Source organism: Chiloscyllium plagiosum, unplaced genomic scaffold, assembly GCF_037043375.1.
Source record: "Chiloscyllium plagiosum isolate Xiang-an unplaced genomic scaffold, Cpla_swu_hap1 HiC_scaffold_25, whole genome shotgun sequence".
Lineage (NCBI taxonomy): Eukaryota > Metazoa > Chordata > Chondrichthyes > Orectolobiformes > Hemiscylliidae > Chiloscyllium > Chiloscyllium plagiosum.
Window position 1 is genome coordinate 527851 of NW_028270163.1, and position 17517 is coordinate 545367.

At 44.0% G+C, this 17517-nt stretch overlaps 1 protein-coding gene across 2 annotated transcripts in view; it reads left to right on the top strand.

Annotated features, from left to right (window-relative positions):
• Positions 1 to 1079: 1079 nt before the first annotated feature.
• The window catches only part of xylt2 (xylosyltransferase II), a 194538-nt gene continuing 178100 nt past the window's right edge, over positions 1080 to 17517 (top strand). Inside the window, exon 1 of one of the 2 annotated variants that reach the window (XM_088000364.1) lies at positions 1080 to 1242. In XM_088000364.1, the coding sequence (XP_087856490.1) occupies positions 1111 to 1242 (132 nt within the window). In that variant the 5' untranslated portion in view covers positions 1080 to 1110. The remainder of the gene's footprint in view (positions 1243 to 17517) is intronic. The other variant, XM_043714272.2, reaches the window with a different exon arrangement.

A 17517-nucleotide genomic window follows, 5' to 3' on the forward strand; every position in this document is an offset into this window, starting at 1 on the left:
CTTGCAGTCCCGTTTCTTTCTTGCATACATTTTTAGCTAATACAAAAACAAATATATATTGCCTCCACATTGTTTCCATTCTTGTTGACTCAGCTCTTGGCTAAAACAATTACACACTGGTGTGAGTTCATTTACTTTTATATAATCAATTATAATTGCAGAATTGCAGAAGTAACATTAATTTACCTATATCCCACAGGTTTCTGTTATCAAACGTCCTGCCCATACCACTGGCCAATCCCCTGTTGGCATTGGTAGCTGTGCTGATGATGAGGCCACAAAAGAAGCCTCTCGCAGCCATCTTATGATTGTGCCTAAAATGATGAGCCAGACTGAAAGTTCTGACAAGGGTGAGTCGATCTCTGACAAATTAATGCCAACCATTAAAGATGTTGTTACCTTAAAGGATGATGCCTCTGACTCTGAAAAGCTATTGTGGTCCAAGGCCTCTCTGAAGGGCCCTTCCAAACCCTTCAGCTTGACTTCATTGAGTTGCAAAGGTGTCAGCACTATAAGTATGTTTTGGTCATTGTTGATGTTTTTTCTAGATGGGTTGAAGCTTACCTCACTTCCAATGCTACTGCCAAAACTGTTGTAAATATTTTACTCAAGAAAATTACTCCCCCCTTTGGTATTCCTTTTTGCCTATACTCTGACAATGGCCCCTATTTAATTGGTGATATTAATGAGGAATTATGCTCTCATTTTAGGATCCGCTGCCAACTTTATTGTGGGGGGAGGGGGGAATGGAAGGGGTTAACAGAGAGAGAGACGGGAGAAGTCAGACAGCATCCAGGAGCAGGAAAATTCCCTGCTCCTGACGTGCTGTGCTTTTCCAGCACCACTCTAATCTCCAGCATCTGCAGTACCCACTTCCGCCTGAGGACACGGAGGCCAGGGTGTGTGGGTGACAGGGCTAGCTTGGGGGGTGGACCGGGGAGGACAGGGAGACAAAGCGCGCGCCATGTTGTGGAGAGGGGAAGGCAGTGGGGTGCGCGCCCTCTAGTCGGCGGCGTGAGGTAATTGGCACGGGGCCGCGCTCTCGGGCACCCGCGGGTCGGCTGTGTGTCCGCGGGAGCGAGCTTGCGCGCGGTCCCGCTCCTGGGGAAGATGGTGGTCAGGTTGAGGCCTCGGAAAGTCGCTTGGAGATTCCGGGCGGCCGCGGCCGCTGCAGTCGCCATTCTGGTGGTGCAGAGTTTGGCAGTGTGGACCTTCAGCGGCCTGGAGAGTGAGGAGGCAGAGGTGAGGCACCGGGGGCGGGTCGGAGTCTGGTAAAGGGAACCGTTAGGACAGGGATGGGAGAAGGAAGAGTGTGGTGCGTTAAGGAGGATGGAGAAGGCCGGGAGGATGGAAGGTCATGGAGGGGGTTGAGACGTGGAAAGATTGGGAATGGGGTAAGGGAAGGGCAGGGGTGTGGGCTAGGGCGGGGAGTGTGTGTGTGTGTGGGGTGGGGGGGGGGTGTCTGGTAAAGGTAGATGGAGCAAGGAGTGCAGATGATGATCAGGGTTTGGGGTGAAGGAGTAATGGGGAATGGTAGTGTTGGAAGGCGGTGGGGGGACAGAGAGAGAGGAGAGGGTGACCCAGAAAGTGGGAGAGGATGGACGGATGGAGGGATTTGGGAGGAAGAGGAGATAAATGGAGGGAGAGAGAATCAGGACAGGGCAGAAAGTGCAAGGAGAAAGGAATAGCACTGAGGGAAGAGAAAGAAAGAGGACTTAAGAAATAATGTTGAAACAGGAACAGAGAAAGAGAGAGACTGGGCTGACATCAACTGTGAGGATGAACTAGAGATTCTGAAAAGGGAGATAACAATCAATGAGAATGAATGGGTCTGGGAGAAATAAGATTATATAACATTAGGAGAAGTACACCATTCAGTCCATCAAGTCTGTTCCACCATTCAATGAGATTGCAGCTGATCTGATTCCTTAACTCCACTTTCCTGCCATCCGCCCATATTGCTTAAGTTCTTAATTGATTAAAAATCTTTCTATCTCTGCCTTCAATTATTTTAATAATTTGGCCTCAACAGTATTCTGTGCTCTGAGAGAAGGCATTCCCCATCATCTCTTTCCTAATTGGGCAACCACTTATTCTGAGATTATGCCCTCTAGACCTAGTCTCTTCCATAAAGTGGAAACAACCACTCTGTATTCTATCCTGTCAAGTCCTTTAAGATGCTGTTTATCCTTTGAAATTCTAATGAGCACTGGCCCAACTCGCTCAACCTTCACCTCGACTTATTATTCCTCCCTCCTCCCTGCATTAACATAGGCAAAGCATGATAAATGGAGTTTGAAGGGGCAAAGTTGGGATGGAAATGATGAAGCAGGAGGAACTGGAGTGAAAAGACAGAGATGGGAGAAGCGCAGGAGAATTTGAGTGGCTGTGGGATTTTTCAGAAGGATAACATTTGTGTTCAAGAGAAGGGAAGTTGAAGAACGATAGTGGGATATCTATAAATACTTGGAGCTTTTTGATTAACAAGATTTACCATGCAGAAAGTGGGATTAAAGAATTAGTCACTTTGCTTTTGAAAATCGACAGAAACTGGGGTTAACTTTCAATGGAAAATGAAGGATGTGCTCGTGGAGGAAAGAGAAGCCTGAATTAGTGAGCAGAAAGTGAGAGCACAGAGCTGTAAAAGTAAAGTGGGGTTTATTTTATTAATGTATGTCATGTGGCTGGCTGGGCCAACATTTATTACCTATTTTTCATTATCAAAGTGGTGAGCTATTGCAGTTGAAATTTTGGAGGTACAATCACAATACTGTTAGTGAGGGAGTCCAGGATTTAGACCCGGTGACAATGAAGGAACGGTGATGCATTTCTTTGAGTGGCTTGGAGGGGAACTTGCAAGTGGTGGTGCCTTCATGTAATTGCTACTCTTGTCATCTTGGGTGATAAGGGTAGTGGATTTGAAAGGTGCTGTCTGAAGCCTTAGTGAATTTCTGCAGGGCTGTCATGCATCTTGTTGATGGTACACATTGCTGTCACTGAGCGTCGATGATTGAGGGAGTGAATGTGTTGCCAGTCAAGCAAGCTGTTTTGTCTTTGATGCTGTTAAGTGTCTTGAGTCCTGTTAGAATTGAACTACCGAGGTAATTGGGGAGTTTTCCATCATCCACCTTACTTGTGTTTTGTGGTTGGTGGACAAGCAGTGAGACTTTCGGAGGTGAGTTACATGGTGCAACGACAGCACTCATATGGTTCGTCCAGGCAATTTCAAGTCAATGTAACCCCTATGAGCTGATAGGGCCAATTTCTGTGCTATATCATTTTCTGTTCTTTGATAGCAGGGCATTCAATTACAGTAGTTTAATTTATTGTCAGGGTTGATGGAGTGTTAAAAATGTGTTGCTGGAAAAGCGCAGCAGGTCAGGCAGCATCCAAGGAACAGGAGAATCGACGTTTCGGGCATAAGCCCTTCTTCAGGAGTGAGGAAAGTGTGTCCAGCAGGCTAAGATAAAAGGTAGAGAGGAGGGACTTGGGGGAGGGGCGTTGGAATTGCGATAGGTGGAGGGAGGTCAAGGTGAGGGCGATAGGCCGGAGTGGGATGGGGGCGGAGAGGTCAGGAAGAAGATTGCAGGTTAGGAAGGCGGTGCTGAGTTCGAGGGATTTGACTGAGACAAGGTAGGGGGAAGGGAAATGAGGAAACTGGAGAAATCTGAGTTCATCCCTTGTGGTTGGAGGGTTCCCAGGCAGACGATGAGGCTCTTCCTCCAACCGTCGTGTTGCCATGGTCTGGCGATGGAGGAGTCCAAGGACCTGCATGTCCTTGGTGGATTGCGAGTGGGAGGGGGAGTTGAAGTGTTGGGCTACGGGGTGGTTGGTCCGGGTGTCCCAGAGGTGTTCTCTGAAACGTTCAGCAAGTAGGCGGCCTGTCTCCCCAATATAGAGGAGGCCACATCGGGTGCAGCGGATGCAATAGATGACATGTGTGGAGGTGCAGGTGAATTTGTGATGGATATGGAAGTGTCCCTTGGGGCCTTGGAGGGAAGTAAGGGGGGAGGTGTGGGCGCAAGTTTTGCATTTCTTGCAGTTGCAGGGGAAGGTGCCGGGAGTGGAGGTTGGGTTGGTGGGGGGTGTGGACCTGACGAGGGAGTCACAGAGGGAGTGGTCTTTTCGGAACGCTGATAGGGGAGGGGAGGGAAATATATCCCTGGTGGTGGGGTCCGTTTGGAGGTGGTGGAAATGACGGCGGATGATATGTTGTACATGGAGGTTAGTGGGGTGGTAGGTGAGGACCAGTGGGGTTCTGTCCTGATGGCGGTTGGAGGGGCGGAGCTTAATGGCAGAGGAGCGGGAAGTGGAAGAGATGCGGTGGAGGGTATCGTCGACTACGTCTGGCGGGAAATTGCGGTCCTTGAAGAAGGAGGCCATCTGGGTTGTATGGTTTTGGAACTGGTCCTCCTGGGAGCAGATGTAGCAGAGACGAAGGAATTGGGAATATGGGATGGCGTTATTACAGGGGGCAGGGTGGGAGGAGGTGTAGTCTAGGTAGCTGTGGGAGTCGGTCGGTCAGTCGGTTTATAGTAAATGTCTGTGTCGATTCGGTCACCCGAGATAGAAATGGAAAGGTCTAGGAAGGGGAGGGAGGAGTCTGAGACGGTCCAGGTGAATTTGAGGTCGGGGTGGAAGGTGTTGGTTTACTAAGGTGATGGGGATGTTGGTCCACTCCCGGTACCTTCCCCTCCAACTGCAAGAAATGCAAAACTTGCGCCCACACCTCCCCCCTTACTTCCCTCCAAGGCCCCAAGGGACACTTCCATATCCGCCACAAATTCACCTGCAACTCCACACACATCATCTATTGCATCTGCTGCACCCGATGTGGCCTCCTCTGTTTTGGGGAGACAGGCCGCCTACTTGCGGAACGTTTCAGAGAACACCTCTGGGACACCCAGACCAACCAACCCAACCACCCCGTAGCCCAACACTTCAACTCCCCCTCCCACTCCACCAAGGACATGCAGGTCCTTGGACTCCTCCAACGCCAAACCATGGCAACACGACGGTTGGAGGAAGAGCATGTCATCTTCTGCCTGGGAGCCTAGGAACCCTCCAACCACAAGGGATGAACTCAGATTTCTCCAGTTTCCTCATTTCCCCTTCCCCCACCTTGTCTCAGTCAAATCCCTCAAACTCAGCACCGCCTTCCTAACCTGCAATCTTCTTCCTGACCTCTCCGCCCCCATCCCACCCCGGCCTATCACCCTCACCTTGACCTCCTTCCACCTATCGCAATTCCAACGCCCCTCCCCCAAGTCCCTCCTCTCTACCTTTTATCTTAGCCTGCTGGACACACTTTCCTCATTCTTGAAGAAGGGCTTATGCCCGAAACGTCGATTCTCCTGTTCCTTGGATGCTGCCTGACCTGCTGCGCTTTTCCAGCAACACATTTTCAGCTCTGATCTCCAGCATCTGCAGTCCTCACTTTCTCCTTGATGGAATGTTGTCAGGCAAGGATTGAATTAAATTGATTTTTATGCTTGTGAGTCAAGAGATATTAAGGGAGGCTGGTGAGGACGGGGTTGGTATGGGAATCGATGGGTTAAAGATGCAACTTTCACTGGGTAAGTAGCTGTGTGCAATTCGAGTGTATTTCTAGAACTGGGGAAAATAGATAGGAGAAGTTGGGACAGTTTTTTTTGGAAAACAGAAGTTTAAATGGAAACTTATTAGAGATGTTCAAAATCCATATGTCTGCTCAGAATGGGCAGGGAGAAACTGTCATTGGTGGAAGGTTTGAGAACAAGAGGGTACAGATTTAAAATAATTGACAGACATCTCTCCAAAAAAGAAATGGGTAATACTCCCATACCAAAGCCCCTGATTATTCAGAAGTATACAGAAGAGGATAAAGCAGAACAAATAGAGCTTATGACAATCACATAAGAAAGTAATACTTTAGGAAGCTTACAGGAGTATAGAAAGTACAGGGTTGAAGTGAGAAAAGAAATTAGGAAAGCAAAGGGCGGATATGACAAAATATTGGATGGTGAAATTAAAGATAATGCAGAGATTTTTTATCATAACATCAAAATAAAAGAATTGGGCATATCAGAGATATATAGGATAATTTGCGATTTTTGAGAAGATTTGTAGCTCTGGTTGAGGTTCAGGTTGTAAGTTCGTTCGCTGAGCTGGCAGGTTTGTTTTCAAATGTTTTGTCACAATGCTAGGTAACATCATCAGTGAGTCTCCGTTGAAGTGCTGGTGTTCTGTTCCACTTTCTGTTTATGTATCTTGGTCTCTTCAGGCGGTGTTATCATTTCCAATTCTTTTCCTCAGAGGTTGGTAAATGGGGTCCAAATCGACGTGTTTATTGATGGAGTTCCGGTTTGAATGTCAGGCTTCTAGGAAGTCCCATGTGTGTCTCTGTTTAGTCTGTCCTAAGATGGATGTGTTGTCCCAGTTGAAGTGGTGTACTTCTTTGTCTTTGTGTAAGGATACTAGAGATAGTGGAGCGTGTCTTTTGGTAGCTAGTTGGTATTTGTGTATCCTGGTGACTATACCACAACTACATTGAAGAAACTTAATAAATCAGGCCAAATTAACAAGACGGATCTCCAAAAAATGAAACCTGATGGTTCAACATACCCTGCTTCTACAGATTACCCAAGGTACACAAACCAGAGGCCACCCTCAGACCCATAGTCTCACTCCTTGGCACACTGACACACAGACTAGCAAAGGAACTCCACTGAAAAACTAGTAGAAGACTCATGCCGATCCATCCACTACACCCAAGAATTCCTGATCATCAAAGACACAGGGAGAAGAGGACAAAATAATGGTCTCCTTTGATGTAACGGCCCTATTCACATCAATTAACATCGGCCTGGACTGCACTACTAAGCAAACCAAGGACACAAACACCAGACAGCACCAACTTCATCAGGAAGGACAACATCCTCAAGCTAGTAGATCTGTGCCTCACTACCCACTTCACCTTCAATGACAAAACCAACAAACGAATCAATGGAACACCCATGGGATCACCAATATCAGGCTTCTTAGCAGAAGCAGTAATGCAGAGACTCAAATGAACAGCCCTCCCCGTGATCCAACCCAAACTTTCGCCGCTATGTGGATGACACCTTTGTCATCACAAAATGGAACAAATTAGAGGAAACCTACAACATCATCAACAACGTCCTTACTGGCACAAATTGTTCAAAAGAGGAGGAGAATAACAACAGACTCCCCTTCCTGGATGTCACAGTGAAATGAATATTAATGGGGAAGTGCAGGCCAGGGTCTATAGGAAAGCAACATACACAGAACAGATACTTGACTACAGAAGCAATCATCCCAACACCCACAAATGGAGCGGCATGAGGACATTGTTTAAACGGGCCACAACACACTGCAGTACCCAGAAACTACAAGCAGCAGCAGAAAAGTACCTATACAGCATATTCAAGATGAACGGGTACCTGATAAACACAGTCCGGCAATTCTTAAACAACAAACCCAAACAAGTAGACACAGCATGCCCAGAAACTCTGGCCACATTACTATACATCAAAGATATCTTGGAGATGACTACCAGACTAGTCCGACCCCTTGGCATCATGGTAGCTTATAAACCTACCACATTGAAACAGCTATTGATGAACCTGAAGGATCCTATATCAACAACCAGCAAAATGAATGTCATTTGCAACATAGCATGCGAAGGCTGTAATAAACACTACATCGGACAGACAGGCAGAAAACTAGCCACCAGGATACATGGACACCAACTAGCCACCATGTCACTAGTATCCTTACATACAGGCAAAGAAGGACACCACTTTGACTGGGACAATGCATCCATCATAGGACAGGCTAAACAGAGACACGCATGGGAATTCAGAAAGGCCGGCATTCAAACCAGAACTCCAATAAGGAACACATTGATTTGGACTCCATTCACCAACCTCTGAGGAAAAGGAAATTATATCACCCGCCTTAAGAGACCAAGACACACACATAGAAAGCAGGAGAGAACACCAGTACTTCCTCGGAGGCTCACTGAGGATGTTACCTAGCATGGTGACAAAACATCTGAAAACAACTGCCAGCTCAGCGAGCAAACCTACAACCTGATATATAGGATAACTGTGGGTGTGTGCAGAGGATGTGGGCAGGGTTCTTAATGAGTATTTTACCTCTGTTTTTACAAAGGAGAGGGGGTGAAGCAGACATTTTAGTTGGAGAGGAGTGTGAAAAATTGGTTAAAATAAGCACTGTGTGAAGGCAAGATCTGGATTTCTGTTCTTAATTGAGGATCATTTTCCAATCCTCACTAGATACAGATGAGGATTGCAAGGTACAAGGGATTGATCTGTAATTTGGCCTATCAGGAGGTTGAGGTTTATTAAATCACGAGGGTTGTAGATGAGGTGATTGGCAAAGGTTTTGGGCAAATTATGATAATCAATATTGAGTTATTAGCTGTTGTAACTGCATGGATTATTCAAGGATAGTCAGTGTAGTTTTGGAGAAGATTGTACTTTATTAGTTGAATCGTTTGATGAAGTTGCAGGGAGGATTGATGAGGGAAGTGATGGGGATGTTGTTTACATGGGTTTTAATAAGGCAATTGACATGGATGACTTATGAATTAAAGCCCATAGGAGTGTGGTGAATTGGATCCAAAATTGGCTGTCAGGAAATAATGAGTAAATAATTAAATATTTTTGCAAATGGTATTAATGGGCTGAATTGGTCTGAGACTTTGAGAGTGATTTCCAGTGGTGTTCCACAGGACTCCATTTTGGTTCACATGATTTTTGTGGTCTATGTTAATTAATGACAGGGCATAGGAACTTCAGCAGGGAGATGAATGATAGAAATAAATGTGGAAATGAAAGATGAAAAAGTAGAAAGCAAAATTGGAAGACAGAAAAGGGTTAGTAGTAAAAAGAAAGCTGGCATACAAAAGAAAAGTTTAACAGTTTTCCACATTGTAGGGATTCTGAGTCTAAAGATATTATATCTGAATGCATGGAGCCTTTGCAGCAAGGTAGACAAATGAACATTTACTTGTAAACTGATACAAATGTGATTGTGATTATAGAGACATGGCTACAGAGTGATCAAGGCTAGGTACTGAACATCCAGGGGTATTCAGTCTTTAGGAAGGACAAACAAAATGTAAAAGCAGGTGAGGTGGTGATGTTTGTGAAATACAAGAGTGAGAAAAGATTATTGGTGTAGGAAATCCAGGTGTGTAATCTAACTGTGTGGAACTAAGAAGCACTAAGGGTAATAATGTCAGTGAGAGTTCTCTGTGGGCCTCTGAACAGTTGTAATACAGTTGGATATGGCATTAAATAGGAATTTAGTGAAATATGCAACAGAAGTGCTATAGTAATCAGAAGAACATAGAAAATAGGAGCAGGCGCGTGCCAATCAGCTCCTTAAGCCTGTCATTGCAATTAACAAGATCATGGCTTGGAGTCGCTTTCTATTTAAATTATTATCTGTCTTTTGATATCACTGCCAAAGTCATGACCTCAGTTTAAACTTGTTTGCCAAGAATTTGCCCATTCACTCAACCTATCTTATTCCTTTGTAGATAACTTATGTACTCATCAGACCATGCCCTCTCACTTATTTTCTATCATCAAAAAATTTGGATGCATGATACTCTGCTCAACCCCCATCCCAAGTTGTTGGTATAGGTAGAAATTGAGGTTCTAGGACTATTACTTATGACACTGTACTAGTTTTGCCCTTCCAATCTGGGGAAGAAAAAATAATTCCAAACTTTTGACATTTTGGATGCTAACCAATCTTCAATCCTTGCTAATATATTATTCCTAATACCTTGTGCTCCTACATTATGCAAAATCTTTTATGTGACATCTGGCTTTTGGAAGTCCTGTGTCTACTGGTTCCCCTTTATCAGCTGTGCTTGTTATATCCTCAAAGGACTCTAGCAAATTTGTCAAACTTTCACAATCATGTTGAATCATAGAGCTGTACAGCATGGAAACAGATCTTGTGGCCCAACTCATCGTTCCAGCCCTATTTCCCAAATTAAACTAGGACCACTTGCCTACATTTGGCCCATATCTCTCTCAGGCTTTGCTGATGATGTACCTGTCCAAATGTCTAGTAAATGTTGTAATTGTACTAATAACTCTGGCAGTTTATTTCACAGGTGAACCACCCTCTGTGGGCAAAGTCTCAGGTCCTTTTAAAATCTTTCTCCTCTCACCTAAAAATATGCCCTCTAGTTTTGAATATAAAAACATAAGAACCAGGAGCATGAGTAGGCCATCTGGCCCTTCGAGCCCTTCCTGCTGTTCAGTAAGATCATCACTGATCTTTTTGTGGCCTCAGCTCCACTTATCTGCCCTCTCACCACAACCCTTGATTCATTACTGTTAAAAAAATTATCTATCTTAGCTTTAAAAACATTCAACTACTTCACTAGGAAAGGAATTCCATAGATTCACAACCCTCCGAGTGAAGAAGTTCCTCCTCAACTCAGTTCTAAATCTGCTCTGCCCAATTTTGAGTCCATGCTCTCTTATTCTAGTTTCACCCACCATTGGAAACATTCTCTCTACTTCTAAACTATCTATTCCCTTCATAATTTGTTATATTTCTATAAGATCCCTCCTCATTCTTCTAAATGAATGTAATCCCAGTTTACTCAGTTTTTCCTTATAAACCAACCCCCTCAACACCGGAATCAACCTAGTGAACCTCCTCTGCCTCTCCTGCAGTGCTAGTACATCCTTTTCTCAAGTAAGGAGACTAAGACTGCACGCAGTACTCCAGGTGTGGTCTCACCAGCACCCTATACAGCTGCAACATAACCTCCTCCCTGCTTTTAAACTCAGCCCCTTTAGCAAAGAAGGACAAAATTCCATTTGTCTTCTTAATTACCTGCTGACTAACCTTTTGTGATTCACACACAAGGACAGCCAGGTGTCTCTGCACAGCAACATGTTTCAATTTTTTTACCAATCAAATAATAGTACTTTTTACTGTTATTCTTACCAAAATGGATGACTTCACATTTATTAACATTGTACGTCATCTGTCAGACCTTTGCCCGCTCACTTAAACTATCAATCTTGCTCTGCATACTTTACCACTCGTCTTAATGTAATCTGCAAACTTTGACACACTACACGTGGTCCCCAACTCCAAATCATCCATGTAAATTGTGAATAATTGCAGTCCCAACACTGATTCTTGAGGCACAACACAATCCACTGGTCGCCAGCCAGAAAAGCTGGAAATTTATCCCCACTCTTTGCTTCTTGTTATTTAACCAGTCCTCTATCCATGTTAAAACATTATCCATAATTCCATCTTTAACTTATGCAGCAGCCTTTTGTGCAGCACCTTGTCTAATGCCTTTTGTAAATCTAGATATGTCCCATCTACTGAGTCTTTGTTGTCCACCAGGTTTGTAATGTCTTCATGGAATTCCAGTAAATTAGTTAAGGCTGACCTGCCTTTCATGAACCCATGCTGTGATGTCGAATGGGACAATTTCCATCTACATTTCGGGTTCTTGCTATTTCTTCCTTGAGAATAGATTTTAGCATTTTCCCCACTACAGAAGTTAATCTAACTGGTCTACAATTCTCCATCTTTTGACTACCCCCTTTTTTAAACAGTTCCACACTGCTGGAACTGCCCTAGAATCCACTGAATTTTGGAAAATTAACACAAGGGGATTTGTTATTTCTCCCTCTATCTCTTATAGTAACCTGGGATGCATTCCATCAGAACCATGAAACTTGTCTACCTTTAGCTCCATTAGCTTTCACAACCTCTTTTGTGATAATGGTCGTTTCTAGGTCCTCACCTACCTTAAACATCACCCAACAGGTTTATTTGGAAGCACAAGCTTTCAGAGCACTGCTCCTTCATCAGGTGGTTGTCACCTGCCTTAGTCTCCTTGTCAGTTACTGGCATGTTATTAGTGTCCTCCACTGTGAAGACCGACACAAATATCTGTTCAATGCCCTGTCCATTTCCTCATATCCCATTCTAAATCTCCCTTCTCATCCTCTAAAGGACCAATGTTTTTCTTAGCCATACTTTTTTGTTTTATCTATTTGTAGAAACTTTTGTTATCTGTCTTCATATTCTGAGCTAGTTTACTCACATAATCTATTTTTTCATCATACCTTTTTTGTGGCTTTCTGTTGACCTTAAAAGTTTTCCCAATCTTCTAATTTCCCACTAGTCTTTGCCACTTTGTATGCCTTCTCTTTCAATTTGATAGCCTGTCTTATTTCTTTACACATCTATGGCAGATTACCCTTTGTCCTACAGTCCTTCCTTTACACTGGTATATACTTTTGCTGAGCACTTTGAAAAATTGCTTTGGAAGTCCTCTGCTGTTTGTCAACTGTCCCACTATAAAGTCTTTGCTTCCAGTCTATTTTAACCAACTCCTCCCCTATCTTGTTATCGTCTCCTTTTTTAAGCACAGGACCCTGGTATCGGATTTTATCTTCTCTCTTTCCATCTATATTCGCTCCTTCCAAGAGGATCCCTTACTACGAGATCATTAATTATTCCTGTCTCATTACACAGGACCTGATCTAGGATAGCTTGCTCCCTTGTCAGTTCCATTACATGCATTTCAAGAAAACTATTGCAGATACATTCAATGAACTCCTCCTCCAAGCTACCCTGACCGACCTGTTTTGACCAATTTGCATGTTGATTAAAATCCCCTTTGACAATTGCTGTACCGTTTTTAGAGGCATTAGTCATTTCTTTGTTCATTGCTTGTTCCAATGTGATGTTATTATTTGGTGGCCTATAGACTAGCCTCTCAGTGACTTGTTCTTAGAATTTCTAATTTCCACCCCAATAGATTCAACCTTATTCTCCACAGAACCTATATCATCTCTCACCAATGCCCTGATGTCATCCCTAAATACCAGAACTATACCACATCCCTTACACTCCTGTCCGTCCTTCTGAATAGCCTGATACCCTTGGATATTTAACTCCCAGTCATGACCATCCTGCAACCATATCTCCGTAATGGCTACTAAATCATACTCATTCATGATTTGTGCCGTTAGCTCATCTACCTTATTTTGAATGCTGCGAACATTCAGATAAAGTGCCTTTATGCTAATTTTTACACCCGCTTTTTGAATTCTAACATGTCATTAATAATATCTCCTGAGTGATTCTTCCTTTTAACTTCCTTCATAATCTGCTATGTAGTTAAACATGTGGACGGCACGGTGGCACAGTGGTTAGCACTGCTGCCTCACAGCGCCAGAGACCCGGGTTCAATTCCTGCCTCAGGCTACTGACTGTGTGGAGTTTGCATGTTCTCCCCGTGTCTGCGTCACGGGTGCTCCGGTTTCCTCCCACAGTCCAAAGATGTGCAGGTCAGGTGAATTGGCCATGCGAAATTGCCCATAGTGTTAGGTAAGGGGTAAATGTAGGGGCATGGGTGGGTTGCGCTTCGGTGGGGCAGTGTGGACTTGTTGGGCCGAAGGGCCTGTTTCCACACTGTAAGTAATCTAATCTAATCTAATCTAAACCCTCCAGCACACGTTAACCTGCTTCTTTCCTTTCTATTTACCATTATACTTCCTGCTGTTTTACCCTTTCCTTGACTCTATCACTCTATGGCTAGTTTAAAGTGCTAGTGACCACACTGTTTATCCTTTTCGCGAGAGCATTGGTTCCAGATTGGTTCATTGGAGACCATTCTATTGGTACAGATCCCTCCCAATTCCAAAGCTGATGCCAATACCCCATGAAATGGAACTTTCGTTCTCATACCACTCTTTAAACCACGAGTTTACTTTCTTGATTTTCTTGTCCCGAAGCCAATTTGCATGTGGCTCAGACCGTAATCAGGAGATTATGACCCTTTCAGACCTGTTCCTTAATTTCTTTCCTATTGCTTGATAATCCCCAAACAGTTAGTCCTTCCTAGCCTTGCATATGTTGTTTGTCCGAACAGGGACCAGAACAACTGAATTCTCATCCTCCTGCTTCAATATCTCTTACCATAGGGAAAAGATCTTATCTACGTCCCTTGTGATTTTATAAACCTCTATAAGGTCACCCCTCAACCATCTACATTGCAGTGAATAAAGTCCCAGCCTCTCTTTATAACTCCAGTCCCAGCAACATCCTTGTAAATCTTTTCTGCATCCTCTCGAATTTAAGAATATTCTGCCTATAGCAGGGCAGCCAGAACTGTACACAGGACTCCAAAAGTGGCTTCACCAATATGGCTTCACCAATATCCTGTACAACCCTTCTCAGTTTGACATGCTGCCATTTTGTTCTGTGTTATGAGCATTTCAGACTTTTTATTTTCAATAATGTGCACCCTCACCCCAAAACTTTGCAAATCTGGGATAACTGGCTGTGCGGTGATAGGATTTTTAGATGATTTCATTCAGTTGGAAGCATTTGATAACTTTTTTCTAAGTTTCTGTAATTGCTGGAGAAATCTTGTAATTGATTCCAGCTGGCTTTTTTGTTTGATTATTTTAAGATTTTCCAACTGTCCTACTATTTCTTTTTGAATGGACTCTAGCATTTTCTAAATTACAGACTTTCCGCTAACTGGCCTATAGTTTACTTCTCCTTCTGTTAGAAAATACAGGGGAACCTAGATTATCCGAATATCATTTGATCCGAAAACCAGATTGTGCAAAGGAGATCACGAGGTCCCGACAGAAGCATTGCATCAAAGACGTGTTTCCAACACTGATCACGTCTTTTGTTTACAGTGATTAAAAGTACTGCCGAGAACAGTCCTGGACTGATGGGAGCGCAGGCACCATCTCTAAGTGACTGACCTCTCTCCCTCTCTCTCTCTTCCCACACTTTTCCTGGAGTTCTACACAAGTGTGTACCCTAAACCGCGCGCCCCCCTTCCCCAGGTAATCTCTCCAACATTGTCCTGTCAAAAGGTTGCTGTAAAACAGTGTGTGGGTGTGGGTATGTGTGAGTGCATGTGCGCATGCGCTCGCTATTTGGAGACTGACCCCCCCCCCCCCAAAAGGCAGTAGCAGCAGCATCTCTCTTGTTGTTTGTTTCCAGTCTGGCTGCCCAGAGAGGGGCTGGGGGTGGGCGGGGGTGATGTTTGGGGGGCAGGCGGGGAGTGGTGTTGGACAGGGTTTGGGGCTGGGTGGGGGGGCGGTGTTAGACGGGGTTTTTGGGGCAGGTGGGGAGGCAGTGTTGGGCGGGGGGGGCGGTGTTTGTTAGGGGTGGGCGGGGGGCGGGGTTGGATGGGATTTGGGGGTTGGTCAGTGTTTGGGGGGTGCGGGTGGGTTTGGACGGGGTTTGGGGTGCTGTGCTGCTGCCTTATCTCCTGAACGGGGAGTAGACTTAATAGAAAACTCCGAGCCTCCGAGAAAAAGCATTGAATCGATTAACCAAATACTCAAATGCCTGAGTGAAATAGTGCCTGCCCATCTCGTTTGGATAATCGAGGTTCCTCTGTATATGGCTAAGGGGAGCAGGTGTAGGTTGTTCGATCCATCAAGCCTTCTCTGTCATTCAACTTGATCACGGCTGCTCATCCAGTTCAGTAATCTATTCTCCTGATTTCAATTGATCCTTTTAGCTCTAGGAACTATATCTCACTCCTCCTTGAAAACAGTCAATGTTTTGTCCTCAACTACTTTCTATGGGAGAAATTTGCAGGTTGATAGTGTGGATGTGGAGAGGAAGTTTTATCTTCTGGAAGAGACTAAACCAAGGTGTCACCTCCTAAGAGTAATGAGTCACCCATTTAAGACAGACATAAGAAAGTTTTTCTCACAACAGGTGGACATCTCTCTGCTTGTGAGAGCAAGTTAGCTGTGCTGCATTTTATGCTCAGGTTTGAGACATTCCTTCTGTCTGGAGAAGAGTATGATGTTCCAATGATTGTGGTTCACATAAGCATCAATGACATAGGTAGTTTTAGGAAAGTGATACGTTTGATGGAGTTAACTGAGAGAAACTTGCAGTTAAATTAGAGTCCAGAGCTTCAAAAATAATAATTTATGAAGTATTAACAAGCAAGATGCTGTTGTTGAAATATGACTGGATAGATAAATTCATTACTCAGATAAAGTATTGGGAATTCAATTCAAGGTTAACTGGTACTAAGGAAAATGATTGCTGTACCTAATGGAAACCAGTGCTGAAGATATGAGATGGCTGGAAGACATATGAAAGTGCCCTGGGAAATTCAATCTAGGGGATGACTTAGTACAGTTTTTCTCCCCCTTAAAATATGAATCTATGTCTTCTTTGAAAATTATTACCAATCTGTTTCCAAAATACTTTCAGGTTGTATATCCAGCAGGTTATTCCAATAAAGCCTCTTCAAAAGAAAATTGTTTCCAGTATCTTCTCAAATCCTAAAGTACATCTAATGATACAATTCTCATTTCTCTAATACACAACCAATTTGCAAAAGTAAGGAAAAAAACTGTTGTGGCTATTAGATATCAGTCATCTTAGCTCCAGGGCATCTCAGCATGAGCTCTTTTGGGTCATGTCTGAGGATGAACCAGCTTCAGCTGCTTCATCAATGACCTTCCGTCCATTGTACAGTCAGAAGTGGGGGTATTTGTCAAAGATTGCACAATGTTTAGCACCATTTACAAATCCTCAGTATCCTCAGATACTGAAGTAGTCCATGTTCAAATGCAATTAGAACTATACATTATTCAGGCTTAAGCTTCGGCAAGTAACGTTCATAGGACATAGAACAGTATAGCACAGTAAAGGCTCTTTAGCCCTCGATATTGTGCCAACCTTTTATCTGACAAATTAACCTACATACCCTACATTTTTATCATCCATGTGCCTATCCAAGAGTCACTTAATTGTCCCTAATGAATCTGACTCTACTACCACTGCTGGTAGTGGATTCCATGCACTCACCACACTCTGTGTAAAGAACCTACCTCTGACATCTCCTCCAAACCTTCTTCCAATCACCTAAAAATCATGTCCCCCATCATTTCCGCCTTGGGAAAATGTTTCTGGCTATCCACTCTATCTACGCCTCTCATCATCTTATATACTTCTATCAAGTCACCTCTCATCCTTCTTCGCTCCGATAAGAAAAGCCCTAACTCCTTCAACCTTTCTTCATAAGACATGCCCTCCAGTCCAGGCAGCATCCTGGTAAATCTCCTCTGCACCCTCTCCAAAAGTTCCATATCTTTCCTATAATGAGGTGACCAGACCTGAACACAATATTCCAAGTGTGGTCTAACCAGGGTTTTATAGAGCTGCAGCATAACCTTGTGGCCCTAAAACTCAATACCCCTGCTAATGAAAGCCAACAGACCATATGCCTTTTTAGCAACTGTATCAACTTGGGTGGCAACTTTGAAGGATCCATGGACGTAGAGCCCCAAAATCCCTCTTTTCCTCCACACTGCGAAGAATATTGCTTTTAACCCTGTAATTTGCATTCAAATTCGACCATCAAAAAGGAACCACTTCACACTTTTCCAGGTTGAACTCCATCTGCCACTTCTCAGCCCAGCTCTG